Below are 16,119 nucleotides of genomic sequence, written 5' to 3'. Positions count from 1 at the left end.
TAATCTGTTGTATATTTCCTCCCTTCATGTATTCTCCTTAGTTGGATGTGAAATGAGAAAACTGAACAAACATGATACTGAACTTGGCCTGGGCTCATTTCCTCAAATGAAAACAACACTTCATTCTCTTTATCCATTTTGGACGGCAGAGTATTAGTGAATTTTTTTCTATTTAATACAGATTTGTAGAACAAATAAAGCTAATGGGAATGCTGTAGATAGTGCAGTACCTGAAGAAGCCTATATTGTATCCTTCATTCAGCATGTGACAACAATATTCCCAGTGCTATTCTGATTAATATATCAGCATAAATGTCAACTACAACACACATAGCACGTGCTCAGATTGTTATAATATCCTTGCTTTGCCCCTGTAAAATTCATAATTGTGATAGTCACTTTCCAAATTATATTAACACATCAGAAAATGTATTTCAACAAGTTTTAAAATTTATTAAAATAAACACAAAATGAACTATACAGGAATTTCACTACATACATATCTTATACACTCATTATGACCCTTCACACTGCTTTTCTATATCCTTCTACCCTTTTCCAGTCAGCCTATATATTCCCAAGTAAACTCTCTTAAAATATAACCAGAAGTGGTATGTCTGGAAAACATTATGCTTTTTTTTTAAAGTTTTTAACCCACACATATATTAAATTCAAACACTACCCAATTTAAAAATCTTATATATTTATTTGACAGATTAAACATAAACTCTTATCTGGGTTCATGGTTGACCCACCTCCATTTAAACCATGCATCCAGTTTGGCTTTTTAGTGTTTAATTTACAGATGAAATCTGGTAAACATTTCTGCCCAGGCTGGCCTCAAACCACAATTCTCCAGATATCAGCCGTCTCAGTCTCAAGAGTTCCAAGAGACAGCCACCAGCACATTTCAATAACATAACAAATTTTAAAAATTGAACTTATGTACCCTAGTTTTATCTACAATAAAAATACAAGAAACACAAACCCACACAGGGATACAGGGTGAGAATATTTAAAAGTTCAATTTTTACATTTTCCCCATGTACAATGTTATGTGATGAGCACAATCACTTTCCTGTGAAACTGTTCCCAAAGATTACAATGAATTCTCAAGAAAAATGTACATTCTTACTAAAGACTTTGTTTTCCTGTGAGGTACAAGATCCCTGAACACTCTCACACGTACTTAGACACTTTTTCCATCTGAAGGATTATTTGTTGTGACAAGTCAGGGAACACATACCAAAAGCCTTTCGCACACTGGTCACATGTAAAGGGCTTTTCTTCAGGATAAAATTTTACATGTATTCTAAGAAGTCAGTGCTCCCTGAAGGATCTGTAACAGCAAGGGCACATATGAGGGTCTCTATCCAGTGTGAGGATTTGTGTTCAAGAAGACCATATCCAAATTAACATACCTTAAAAGTGATTCTCTCCATGTGTCTTTTCAGCTATCTCGTAAAATGGGACAGATGACTAAATATGTTTACATGTTGGGTAAATTATTTTTTCAGTCTTAGTGTTAAAGAACACAAGTTTTGAATGTTTTAGCATACACACTGAAGGAATTCTATTTTCCTGTGGGATGTGTTAGCATATGTCTTTTAAGATTACTACGCCAATGAAAAGTTTTGCCACATTCATTACACTCATATCGTTTTCGTTCAGAATGAATTACTTTGTGTTGTTGCAGAAGATAGAGAATTCTAAAGGTTTTCTTACACTCAGGACATTCATAAGGTTTCTCCCCTGAATGAATTGTAAAATGTCTCTTAAGGCTATACTTTGAGCTGAAGCATTTTCCACAAGTATCACACTTATGTTGTTGGTTACCAGTGTGTTTTCTGAGATGTAACTGCAAATCTGTGGGACCCGTCAATGTACTATTACTATTACAGTGACTGAATGTAAGAGGTAATGGGTTAGTATTTGGGAGTTGGGTGATGAAACTAAAGAGTTTCCCACAGTCCTTGCATATATAATGTTTCACTGATACCTGGTTTCTCTTCTGCCCAGCTACAAAAGAGCTCACACCAGAAGGATTTGTGTCTGCACTGCACTCTTGCCCATTAGAAACTCCATTATGTGGTCTACCATGGGAGGACTCTCCAGGATCAAACTTACAGTGGTCATGTGAATGGCTTTGCTCTCCATTATCCATTTTCCTACTCTGAGCAATGGTAGCTTCTGTGCACAGGGCTTCACCAATGCTGTTACACTGAGGAGGACTGTGTTCATCTATTGGCTCCTCCTTGATTTCACCCATTTTCCTACTCTGAGCAGTGGTAGCTTCTGTGCACAGAGCTTCACCAATGCTGTTACACTGAGGAGGATTGTGTTCATCTATTGACTCCTCCTTGATTTCACCCATTTTCCTACTCTGAGCAATGGTAGCTTCTGTGCACAGAGCTTCACCAGTGCTGTTACACTGAGGAGGACTGTGTTCATCTATTGGCTCCTCCTTGATTTTCAGTATTTCTAGTTGCAAACTATTTTGAGTAGGTTGTGCTTGGTGGAATGTAAAGGGAGTTGTGATATTTGAAGAAAAACCTGAAGGACTTTCTATGTCCATTCTGTCCTGCACTTCTTCACTCTTGATAATCATGATGGGTTGGCTGAAGTAAAGTACTACATTAGACAAGTTCTCATACTGATTTGACATCACAACCTTATCCATGTCTGTCTGTTCTGTACTCAATAAAGTCCACTTCTCCCCAGTGAAATCTAGGGCCACATTGTGAAAACCTACTGAGTCGTGTGTGAGAACGTGAGTGTTTTCTCCCTCAGTGACTATTATCTGTTGTATATTAACAGGGGGTTGAGTAGACAGAAAGAATGAACTGGGTCGAGGAGCATTTGCCATTTTTCTGGTCAGAAAGTAAGTATACTCACACAGCAGCTAGGACAACTAGGAAACTAACACTGTTTCAATGGTACAATCAGGCAGAGTCTCAAATGCAGAAAGCCAGATGTCATCAAGGGCAGGGCTCAGCTCAGGCTGATGCTTGAATAGTTTCCAAGGTGTTTTCTTTGGGAAAAAAAGAGGTTCTCAGTACATGTAAAGTTGTACAATGTTGTAATTGCACTTTCTGTGTGATCGTGCACCCCAAAATGTAAAGATGTTCCTCCCAACATATAGGTCCAAGAACAGAAAGCATTAAAGGTTAGTTGGAAAAGGTTTTAAAATTCAAAGCCCACATTCAATCTGTTTTCTTTGAAGGTGACAAGAACAATGAGTGCTAGAGAAAGATAAAAAAGGAAAAGCACATTTTCCTGAAGCTCAGGTGCCTCTGCTTCTGGGCATAATGACTACAAAGGGAAGGCAGAGAAAGAGACATTTCCAGACAGATGGAGACACACTCACCCTTTATTCTTCTAAGAGTTCTTCTTTCTCTGACTGTGGTTTATCCTACAGCTGTAGAATCTTCCAAGTTCAGTTGAATGTTTCCTTTGGCCAATGGGCTGGTAAGAAGGAAGAGAAGAGAACACCTCAACTACATTTGTCCCCAAACCATTGTTACCATAGTCTGCAAGTATGGAAGACATGGTGTAACCAATGTCTGTGTTCTTCACCACCACTGCAGAAAGAGTAAGTTCTCAAATACTTTGGGGAGTGTATGTATAAATCAGGAACTTACAATGCCTACAGATGTTGAATATACAACACATTGGTGGTGGTGAGTAAACAGTTAAAAATTGGGAACAACACCACTAAAATAAACATGAGATTCAAAATAAGACCCTTGAAATATTCTCTTCATATGGAAGGGAATAGTGCTAGTAAGAAGGCTGAGATCTGAAGTTGGAAGAAGGCTGGCCTGCCAAGGCTGAGAGAGCCTTATTCCCAATTCACAAGAAAGAAAATGGATGTGGAGGTATGGTTCAAAGTGTACAGAGGCAGTTTTAAATGAAAAAGGGAAATGCGGTCACAGTATTAGCTCCCGAATCTGCCAGCCAGCTTCTGCATAGCTTAATAAACTTCTTAAAACCGTAACTCCACGTTGGTGGGATCATTCTTGGAGCCATAACTTATTTCTGGGGGTTTGTCCAGGATAGAGTCCTTAATCATGCTCTAACATCGGGACAAAGAAGTCTTATTGAGTGCTCTTTGCCAAACCTCCGGAGGTAAAGGTTTTGACCGATCAGTTTGTCCTTGTCTTTGTCTGTGTCTTTGTCTTTTTTCTTTGCCTGTCCTGGGCAAAAAAACCTCAGAGCCTGAGAACTGTCATTGGGCTTTCTCAAGGCCAGAGCTCTACCACTTGAGCCACAGCACCACTTCTGGCTTTTTCTATGTATGTGGTACTGGGGAGTTGAACCTGGGTCTTTGTGAATGCTAGGCAAGCACTCTACCATTAGTCCAAACTCCCAGCCCCCTGTGTCTTTGTCTTTGTATAGGTGCACCCTTTGTAGGTCTGAGCAGACCATTTGTACTTGTATAGGCACACCATTTGTAGGTCTAAACGGAGAGAAACTGGACACAGTATTACTCTATGAGACTAGGGAGGTCAAGGGAGGCCTTGGTCACCATTTGCCTCCTCCGTTTGGAGAAGGGTTTGTCTGTCTGTTTTGTCTGTTGCATATTTTTATAATTATGGGTCAGAAATCTGGGTTTCTTGAAGCTACTTGTGCTGCTGGGCCACTGCCAAAGAATGGAAATCTCCACAGGGGAGAAGCCCCCTGAGACATTTCAGGGCCCTATGATCTTTCTATCACTCTGACAGTTGGCTTGTCTCCAGGCATGGCATCAAAATTTGGAGGTTATTTAAAGGTCTCTGTTTCTCTGTCTTATTTTCGCTGTTTTCCTGAGGTATCTTGTCTTGTCCTGTTTTGTTTTTGAAATTGGTACCAGCCCTAAATATGGATCCTTGTTTTCTGTGTCTTCGTTATTATTTATTTGTACATTTCTGTGACCCAGGCCTGGCATGGCCCCGCCTGCACAGCTGCAATTGAAGTGGGCAGAGGTCATGCAAGGCATCTGCAGGTCTAGTCTAATTTTCTTTTTTTCCTAACAACCTGGCTGAAGGGACAATCAGGAGATGGCTTGGGGTAGGACTCAGACGTAAGTCCTGGGTTGCCCCAGGCTTAAATTTGGCCCCAGTGTAAATTGGTATTAAAATGGTCTAGTCAAAATTGGGAAAAAAACTAGAATCATGCTCTGGGTGGGCTAAACTCAGCTCTAGAGGACTCCCACCCAGCTTTCCTCTGCAGAAATTGTTATGGTAATGTGTCTGATATCAGAAACAAGGTCTGGAAAAATGAGTCCCAGCTAAGGTGCTTTGTTAATAAGTTTTGTTTTAAAACTTGGCTGTCGGGGCCAGGAGTTTGTCCTTGTGGTAGAGTGCTTGCCTAGCATGCATGAAGACTCAGGTTCAATTCCTTGGCATCACATACATAGAAAAAAAAGCCCGAAGTGTTGCTGAGGCTCAAGTGGTAGAGCTCTAGTCTTGAGAAAATCCAAGGACAGTGCTCAGGCCCTGAGCTCAAGCCCAGGACTGGAGCAAAAACAAACAGAAACTTGGCTGTCATCTGGAAGAGTAGTTTGTCAAAAAATCTCTTGACACTAACAATTCTGGAAAATATATGTCTGATATTAATTTTGCATGCTTCAAGATCTCTGTATGAATGTGTGTGAGCAAATATGTTCAAGATTAAACTGTCAGCATGCTGTGTAAAACAGTGGGTTTGTTTATACTTGAAACACAAAAAAGTTAATGGGTAAATTTATGTCTAAACTACAAGAAAAATAATTAGGTTTTGGCACTTCAAATGTTGCTGTTTACATTGTAATCAAGTTATCCGGTTTAGCAAAAAAGCATCAGGGAATTTGGTATTTATTTCTCTCAGCTAAATTTGAGTATTGGAAATAAGTATTAGAAATTTAAATATAAAAGTTTATCAGTGTCAGAAATTTTGCCTGTCTGTCTAAAACTGTTTAGGTAATGAAGTATCAAGAGAAAGGACAGGGAAAGGTTAGGATAGGCCTGTGCACCCATCTTTGGTGGTGAGAGGTGAACTGGCAAAGGTGCAGCTCTGGGTTCCCATGGTGGGACAGGCCCTAGGGGGAGTCCACGCATGGTGGAAGAGGATAAGCTGGCACAAAGGCTATTCATCTAAACCTAGCTGGATGGATTGAGTGGACCATCTTCATCCTGTCTCTTTTCCTTTTTGACTGACACTGAAACAGCAATAGAGCATCCAGATGCAGTAAGCCACTGCTTGGATGGCAGAGATGGTGTCAGATCCTAGAGTCACTTGTGCTTGGCCATTCAAAATGAATCAGAGCCTGGAGGTCATAGAATAGTTTGTAAACATGCTTTCTAATGCCCATGTCTACTCTCTAACTGGGCAGGAACTTGCCAGTCATTTGTGATAGTGGGGAGTAAAATCTTAAGGTAGTCGGAATGAATGGATAGTATAAAATCCTAATCCCAAGCCAGACTCAAAGCAACATAGTCTCAATGGTTTCCCTCATTTGTAATAATTAGTATAAACTTTGGACTCTCCTAGCAGAGGATTACAATAGGGCAAAACCTAGATATATAAGGCCATATAGGATGAGGCTAGAAGAAAGGACCTACAGGATATGGAAACAAGTCCTTTATAACATGTGATTGTTGTTCTTAATGTACTATGTTATTTCTCATCCCTTTTGCTGTCCCTTGATTATTTTCATTTGGTTACAGAATCATGCCTTGTTATCTGGTATATTGTATATATGTTTATTTCTTTATTTGAAATAGGAAAGGGAAGGGGAAAAACAAGATGAGCGGAGAGATGGGGGGAGGGAAATGGAAACAAAAACATGAGAAGGGGTATCAATGCTTGTGAAGTAATGCACCTTCTATCTGGCGAATATAATGTAACCTTTCTATTAATTACAATAAAAAAGAAAAAAGATACGAAAAATAAATAAAATTCTAATCCTCCTGTATCTGCTCAAAGCCCTAATTGAGCAAATTTTGGGCTGACACCAGTCACATAAATTCAGGAAAGAAATTTGTGGACCTGAGACTGTGTCCCTATTGATCTGTATATAGGCCTACACAGGTAACTTAGATATTGTTAGGGTCACAAAAGATCAAGTTCCCCACTCAGAGAGTCTCTGCAGTTGATAAAAGTTAAATGTTATATATAATTTCCAGTTTGAAGTAAAATATTGTCCCTAATGACATCTAATCCTGGCCAAGCTTTTAGGGTCCCTGGCTAAGTATAGAGTCAATGCCCCTGAGTTAGCTTGAAACTACCGAAGATGGATCTTTGCCTATCAACTCCCCTTAAGATGAAGGGACCAGAGTCATTTTTGGAAAATGAGGCAGGATAAATTAAAGAGGCATGAGAAACATTGGTAATAAGAAAGTGTGCGAGAGTTGAAACTGCATTTGTGTGAAATGGTTACAGGTTCAAATCTTCTATGCCTGCCTAGAAAATCCTAGCCTCAATTAAAAGAAATCTGGTTACTAAAAGTTGTCACCCTGGTAAATTATTTTGGGGTATAGGCATTATACTTTCTTAAAAACCAGTGGGGTAATGTGTTAAAAAGCATAATTATTTGAGAATTAAAATTTTAAGCAAAATTTAAATCCAAATTAAAATAGTCAAATATCATATGTGAAAACACAATCTAGTCCTTGAGAATACATAAAAATCAAATCGGGCTTTGTCATTAGTATAAAAATCACAAAATTTACAAAATTATATAGTTTTGTTGTCTATTACAAGTTTTACATAAATTATTTTGAATTAACATTGAGATATTGAAAGGCATACTGATTTTCCTATGTTCAAACTTATGAAATTTATATTAGCTCTTATATTAGTCAAAATAGAGTGTCATCTAAATATCAATTCCATTTCTAGATACAAATGCATTGTATCTAGAAAGAATATTTTAATAGGAGTTCTTGATCATAATCTCTGATTTTTGTTGACTTATTAGTATAATTGTATACCATAAATTTGTAAATAAATTGAAAATACAAGCTGAAAATTTTTTAATAGAAGGGTTACATTATATTCACCAGATAGAAGGTGCATAACTTCACAAACATTGATACCCTTCCTCATGACATGGTCCCCATTTCCGTCCCACCCTCCTTCCCCGCTTATCTTGATTTCCCCCCTTCCCTATCCAATTTCAAATAACCAATTAAGCACATATAAAATATATAAGATAACAAGGTGAAAAATTATTAAAATATGAGATAACCAAGGGATGGCAAAAGAGATGAGCGATAACATAATACATTAAGGACAACAATCACTAATTATATGGCTTTTGTTTCCTTATCCTGGAGGTCCTTACATTTAGTGTCATACTATTTGGCCTAATGTCTCTAGATTTTTTTCTATTGTAAATCTCTGCTAGGAGAGCCCAAGGTTTCCACTGATTATGACAAATGAGGGAGACTATTGGACCTATGTTCCTTTGAGTCTGGCTTACTTCACTTAATATGATTTTTTTCTAAGTCTTTCCATTTCCTTACAAATGGGGCGATGTAATTCTTTCTGACAGCACCATAGAACTCCATTGTGTATAAATACCACATCTTGTTGATCCACTCATCAACTGAGGGACATCTGGGTTGGTTCCATATCTTTGCTATGGTAAATAGTGCTGCAGTGAACATCATTATTCTAGTGGATTTAGTATGCCCTTGTTTCTGGACAGTTGGGTAAATGCCAAGTAGTGGAATTGCTGGGTCATAGGGGAGCTCTGTGTTTAGTCTTTTGAGGAACTGCCATACTGCTTTCCATAGTGGTTGAACGAGTTTGCATTCCTACCAAGAGTGTAGTAGTGATCCCTCCTGGTCACATCCCCTCCAGCATCTGTTGTTATTAGTTTTCTTGATCCTGGCCGTTCTAACTGGTGTGAGGTGGAATCTTAGAGTTGTTTTGATTTGCATTTCTTTTATGACCAGAGATGTTGAGCATTTCTTCATGTGTCTATAGGCCATTTTTGTTTCTTCTTCAGAGAAGCCTCTCTTTAAGTCTTTGGCCCATGTTTTAATAGGATGGTTGTTTCTTTGGAGATTAGTTTTGGAGTGATTCAATTTTTTGAGCTCATGATATATTTTAGATATGAGGCCTTTGTCCGTTGTATGGTTAGTGACAATCTTCTCCCACTCTGTGGGATTTCTAGTAAGTTTGCTAGCTATGTCCTTTGCCATACTGAAGCTCTGCAGTTTAGTGCAGTCCCAGTTATCCAGCTTTTCTCTGATTTATTGTGTTTCTTGGTCCTTATTGAGAAAGTTTCGACCTGTGCCAAGGAGGCCTAGTGTGTCTCCTATTCCTTCTTGTAAAGTTTTCAGTGTGTCACAAGCTGACACATTTTAAGTCAGGCCTTATGTTAAACTTCTTTAGCCTGTCTGTGTAGAAATTTGCAGACAAGCCAGCAGGAGGTATGACATTTCATTAGAGCTACTGAAAGAAGCTGCAGCTATCCATCCTGTCCTGCCTCACTCCACCTCCCTGCAGTTGCTTCCGCACAAGAGATTGCTTTGATTCTACTAGAACTAAGACCTTGGTCATGAGACATTCTTTCTGTGCTAAGTTCAAAATCCCATGACTATATGGGTAAAAGACATATGGAACCAACTTTAACTTTTGGAGACACCTTAAGTCACAGGAGGGAAAAGCTCAGGCAAAAGTTCAGCTCTTTTACAAAGAAATAAATAGTATGATTTCATGTAAGGAGGAATGAAGAAAGGAGACTGAACATAAGTAGTTTTTGCAGCTCTCCTGTTGCTTCTGGATAGGTATGGTGAATTCTCCACCCAGAGCTGAAAAACCTAGAGGTTGAGAGATGCTAAATGCAAATGAGTGCTATGGTAAATGTAAAAGAAAGGGAAAAGTTAACAAAGAAAACCTTGGGAAAAGAATTGAAACAAAAAAATGGTTTCCTCTGAGTAAGAAAGGATCTGAAACATAAGGATTGCCTCAAAATATTGGTTCTGAAGTGGAAAAAGGGAAGAAGACAAATCCCAGAAAGTTTGAGTAAGTAGCAAATGGTATGAGTATGTCTTAAGAATGGAGCTTACGAAGAAGCAAGATGGCGCCGAAACAATATGGTCCTAGTCTAGCTCTCTCCCACAAAAAGAGAGAATCAGGGAATTCCATGAGCCAATTATCTTAAGAAATCAACAACTACAAATTCAAGAATCAATGGAGAAGTATACAAACAAGAAAAGAAACAGGGATAAAGCTTATATCCAATGCTCTCCAAAACGCGAGGACCCCCTCCCCAACCCCCTGCCGCTGCTCCAAGCTGCAAAAGCAGTGGTAGAGGGCACTGGGGCCCGAAAAGCCCCAAACTCCAGCAAGCAGCGGAATCCAGACACAGGAACGCCACACAGACTGGACATGGACAGCACAGACAGCGGTGGAGACCAGAGGGGAGGCGAACGACCCTTCAACACTGTGGAGCAGCTCACAGCCAGACCCCCCTGAATAGTAAGTAGTCCAGCAGGTTCTCCCAAAACCATCAGGAAAGCAGAGCTGGTGGTGACTTATAGAACTTAACCCAAACCCCTCCCACTCCACCCAAGAAAGACTGGCAAGTACATGGGGGTCAAGGAATTCAGAATCCTGCCCCTTCCCCCAACAGCCCCCTCCCCCAGGCTATTGACTGGATACTGACAGGCAGGCGGGCACTAAGACCCAGCACCCCACCAAAGGGGGTGGGCGTGTCCCTGTTCCCACCTGCCCAACAGCCTCCTCTCCCAGGCCACTAAAACTGGAGACTGAGGGGTGCTAAGACCCTGCCTTCCAACAGCGGGTGTGTGTGTGTGTGTGTGTGTGTGTGTGTGTGTGTGTGTGTGTGTGTGTGTGTGTCTGCGTGTGAACATCTGACTGAACCAAAACAAAGTGGGGCACCCTTGGCTGGGAGCCTCTGGCAAGCTAGCACCAGGGGTCCCCCCATGGAGTCTCAGCCAAATTGGCCCAGTACTTCCCTGAAACACAGCAGGGAACTGAAGGGCAGACCAGCAGGGGCCGAGCTCCCCCTCAGAGAGCCACAAAGAGGAGACTCTGCCCTCAGAGCCCACATCCTTTACTGGGGCCCTCCCCTGAGAAAAGGCCCACAAACTAGCTGCCTCCCAGAAGCTCCCAAACCCCAGGCCCTCAGCTGGTCCTTGCCCCTGGGAATAGGGACTCAAACTAGCCACTGGTCTAGCTGAAATCTCACAAGAGCTCCCAAAACTCAGGGCTCCACCCCGGGAACAGGGCCGACAAATTAGCCGCTGGGCTAGCCAAGACCTCAACTCCACCCCACGGCCAATGCCCCCGAACTGCAGGCCCATGGTTGGGCCACTGGTTGGGCTAGCTGAGATCTAGCTGTGCAGTGGCACACAGACTTTGGGAACGGGCTGACACACCTGTAAAAGCTGCAAATTCTGACCCAGTCAGAAACGGAACAAATTTGGCTGAGAACAACACCTATACACAGGTGCCCAGAACCACCAGCCCCAAACCAAGTAAAAACCGCCACCTACTGACCACCTAGCGAACCTACAACAACAGTCTCAATTCCAATGTGGCAGAAATAGCAACGACAAATCACAAAATACATAAATAATCAAAGTCCCACACAAAGCCCAAAAGGAAACAAGAGTGAATGGATCAGAGAGATGTCACCATCCCAAGAAATGACACCTGAAGAGACATGAAACATGACTGTTCAATGAAATGATTGTGGACATGAATAAAGAGATTAAAGCAGAATTCTATAAACAATTCCAGGAACATAAGCAGGAAATCAACAAGGAGCTCCTCGATTTCAAAAGAGAAATACAAAAAAAATTATACTTCCCTAGAAAAGATTAATATATTCAGAGAAGATATGATCAGTTCAGTGTCCACAATGCAAACAAAAATGGAAGCATTAAGCAACAGATTGACTGAGATGATGAGAAATCAGTCAGAATTCACCAAAGAGAACTCCAGGACCTGGCAGACACAGCCAAGAAATCTAATCTTTGAATAACAGGAATTCAAGAGGGGGAGGAGTTTCAAAATGCAGAAATGCAATGCTTTTTCACCAAGATCATAGCTCAGAACATCTCCAACCACAAAAAGGAAAATATTCACATTATTGAAGGCTTCAGAACTCTAACAGGCAAGATCCTAAAAGGAACTCGTCTAGACTCATCATAGCAAAAACATTCGACCCGAATACTAAGGAGCTGATTTTAATCCTGCAATAACAAAGAAAGAGCTATACTAAAATGGGAAAAATTAGAATATCTGCACACTTCTCCACGCAAACCCTAAATGCAAGAAAACCTTGAAAAGTGTCGTTCTTGCCCTGAAGAACAGCAACTGCCAACCCAGACTGATATATTCAGCGAAATGAGCATTTACATTTGAGGGAGAAACAAGAATACTTTATTCCAAAGAGAAGCTTTGTGAATACATTCACAATAAATCAGCATTAAAAATATTAAATAATCAAGAAAATTGCAGAATAGCAAGAACTCCTATCAAGAATCTATCACCTATAAATCACTAAACACAAAAGGGGAAAAAGAGAGAGAAAGAAACTCAGAAGTAAAAATAAATAATGACAAAGGACACTAACCACTTCTCCATAATTTCCCTAAATGTGAACAGGCTGAAAAATCAAATCAAAAGACAGAACAGAAGCCGGAATAAAGATACAAGACCCATCTATATGTTGCCTCAAGAGACCCACCTCACTGCCAAAGACATAAACAAATTCCAAGTGAAAGAATGGAAAAGAATTTTCCACTCCAACGCACCGTGCAAAAAAGTAGGAGTAGCAATCTTAATCTCTGACAAAATTAACTTCTCAGTAAAATCAGTATGTAAAGATAAAGATGGCCACTGCATATTGTAAAGGGAATAATTCATAAACAGAATAGATATTTACTCCCCTATCCTGGGAGCACATAAATTCGTCAAGCAAACTCTCTTAGAATTACAGAAAAAGATAGAATCAAACACAGTCATAGTAGGATACTTCAACACCCCACTCTCACCAAACAACAGGTCAACTCAACAAAAGATTAGCAAAGACACCACTGACTTAAATGACACCATAGCCCAGCTGGGCTGAACAGATAAACACAGAGACTTCCATCCAACAGCGTAACTTTATACATTTTTCTCAGCAGCACATGGAACATACTCCAAAGTAGATCATATAATAGTTCATACAGAAAACTTAAGCAGATACAAGAGGACTGATAAAAATCCCATGTACTCTATCTGATCACAGGTGAATCAGACTAGTTCTGAAAAGCACAGTAAAAGGTAAAAAACATTCAAACATTTGGAACCTGAACAACACACTGATGAATAACTCCTGAGTTACAGAATAAATCATAGAAGAAATTCAAAACTTTCTTGAATGTAATGACAATCAAGATATATCACAAAGGATCTTATGGGACACAGTAAAGTCAATTCTAAGGGGTAAAATATTGCACCAGGAGCCCATATTAAAAAGACAGTAGAAAAGCATGTAAATAACCTAAAGATGAAATTGAAGCACCTAGAGAAGGAAGAAAAAGTTAATTTTAAAACAACTAGAAGGACAGAAATAACAAAAATAAAATTGATAATAGCAGAGATTGAAATAAGATCTACTGTACATAAAATTAATAAATCAAAAATTTGGTTTTTGGAAAGAATTAACAAATTTGACAGACCTCTGGCAAGATTAATTTTAAAAAAAGGAAAGGGGAAACTCAAATAAACAAGATCAGAGACCCTACTGGAACACATGACCCAAATCCAAGAATTCAGTCCATTAGGAATAAGTACTACCAGGTCCTATATTCAAAGAAACAGGAAAATCTAGTAGAAATGGATGACTTTTTAAATGAATATAGACTGCCCACATTGAACCAAGAAGAGGTAAGCAAATTGAACAAACCAATTTCATACAATGAAATAGTGGAAGCAATCAGGGAAATGCCAACCGAAAAGAGCCCAGGTCCAGATGGTTTCATTGCAGAATTCTACAAGACTGTGAAAGATGAAGTAATGCCTATACTCTTGAAACTCTTCTGAGATATAGAAGCAGAAGGAGCCATACCAAACTCATTTTATGAAGCTAATATTACACTCATCCCCAAACCAGGGAAAGACCCAACAAAAAAAGAGAACAACAGACCTACCTCTCTAATGAACACAGACCCAAAACTCCTCAATAAGATACTAGCCAAAAGTACCCAAAAACAAATTAAAAGAATTATACACTACAATCAAGTAAGCTTCATCCCATAGATTCAATGCTGCTTTAACATTCGCAAATCAATCAATTTAATACATCATATCAATAGAGCTATGGATAAAAATCATATGATAATTTCTCTGGATGCGGAGAAGGCATTTGACAAAATACAACATCCATTCATGTTGAAAGCACTATAGAAAATAGGAATAGGAAGTACATTCCTTAAAATAATTAAAACCATATATGAAAAAACCTAAAACCAGTATTATAATAAGTGGATAAAGACTGGCACCATTTACCTTAAATTCAGGGACTAGACAAGGATGCCCACTCTCTCCACTTCTCTTCAATATAGTGCTGGAACCTTTAGCCAGAGAAATAAGGCAAGAAAAGACATCAAGGGATCCACACAGGGAAAGAAGAAATTAAACTATCCCTATTCGCAGATGACATGATCCTCTAACTTAGTGACCCAATAAGCTCCACTCCCAAATTCCTAGAATTAGTAAACCACTTTAGCAAAGTGGCAGGGTACAAAATTAACCTGCAAGAGACAGCAGCCTTCCTGTATGCAAGGAACACACAAACAGAAGGTCAAATCAAGACATGATCCCATTTTTAATAGCCCCCCCCCAAATAAAGTACTTAGGAATTAACTTAACCAAAGATGTAAAGAAATTATTTAATGAACACTATAAAAGCCTAACAAAAGAAATTAAAGAGTACACCAGGAAATGGAAAGACATCCCATGCTCATGGGTAGGGAATACCAATATAGTGAAAATGCCTATACTGCCAAAATTGATATAAAAAGTCAGTGAAATCCCCATCAAAATCCCAAAGACATTCTTTACTGAAATAGAAGATACAATCCAAAGGTTCATATGGAACAAGAAAAGACCCAGAATAGCCAAAACAGTTCTACACAAAAAGAGCAATGCAGGTAGTATTACAATACCAGACTGCAAGCTCTATTATAGAGCCATCATGACAAAAACAGCATGGCATTGGCACAAAAATAAACCAGAAGATCAGAATAGAAGATCGAGAAATAAAACCACATATCTATTGTCAACTTGTATTTGACAAAGGAGCCAAAGATATAAAGTGGAACAAACACAGTCTATTCAATTATTGGTGCTGGCAAAACAGGGATTCCACATGCAGAAAACTAAAAATTGACCCTAGCCTTTCGCCTTGCACAAGCATTAACTCAAAATGGATCAAAGACCTCAATGTCAGACCGGAAACTTTGAAAATGCTACACGATAGAGTTGGAGAGACACTGGTACTCATAGGCACAGGCAAGATTCCTGAACAGAATCCAAAGGTCACAACAGATTGGAGAGAGACTCGATAAATTAGATTACCTAAAAATAAATAGTTTCTGCACAGATAAAAGCATAGCTACTAAAGTAGAAAGACATCCAACCAAATGGGAAAAGATATTTACCAATAATATATCAGACAAATGCTTAATATCCAGTATCTACAGGGAACTCAAGAAACTAATCCCCCAAACCCAACAAACCATTCACTAAATGGGCAAGGGAACTAAAGAGAGACTTATCAAAAGAAGAGGTTAAAATGGCAGAAAAGCATATGAGAAAATGCTCATCATCCATGGTCATAAACGAAATGCAAATAAAAGCAACCCTAAGGGACAACCTTACCCCAATTAGAATGGCCAAGATTTTGAACTCAATGACAGGTGCTGGCGGGGTTGTGGAGAAAAAGGAACCCTACTGCACTGCTGGTGTGATTGTAAGCAAGTTCAGCCACTCTAGAAAGCAGTGTGGAGGTTTCTTAAAGAACTGAAAATAGACCTTCCCTACGATCCCACCGTACCACCTCTGGGCATTTACCCTGAACATCATAACCTAAGATATGATAAGGACACCTGCTCATGTTTGTTCATT

At 39.5% G+C, this 16,119-nt stretch overlaps 1 protein-coding gene across 2 annotated transcripts in view; it reads right to left on the bottom strand.

Moving 5' to 3' along the window:
- Positions 1-503: 503 nt before the first annotated feature.
- Positions 504-16,119, bottom strand: part of LOC150040656 (uncharacterized) — a 38,176-nt gene continuing 22,560 nt past the window's right edge. For both annotated transcript variants that reach the window (XM_090326080.1, XM_090326081.1), the window contains 2 exons: positions 3,368-3,465; positions 504-3,031 (listed from right to left, as the gene is read on the bottom strand). In XM_090326080.1, coding sequence (XP_090182206.1) covers positions 1,574-2,866 — 1,293 coding nt within the window. In that variant the 5' untranslated portion in view covers positions 2,867-3,031; positions 3,368-3,465 and the 3' untranslated portion in view covers positions 504-1,573. The remainder of the gene's footprint in view (positions 3,032-3,367; positions 3,466-16,119) is intronic.

This window comes from Megascapheus bottae, chromosome X (genome assembly GCF_031878675.1).
Source record: "Megascapheus bottae isolate mThoBot1 chromosome X, mThoBot2.hap1, whole genome shotgun sequence".
NCBI classification, from domain to species: Eukaryota; Metazoa; Chordata; class Mammalia; order Rodentia; family Geomyidae; genus Megascapheus; species Megascapheus bottae.
This window is presented reverse-complemented; position numbering and strand designations above follow the sequence as displayed.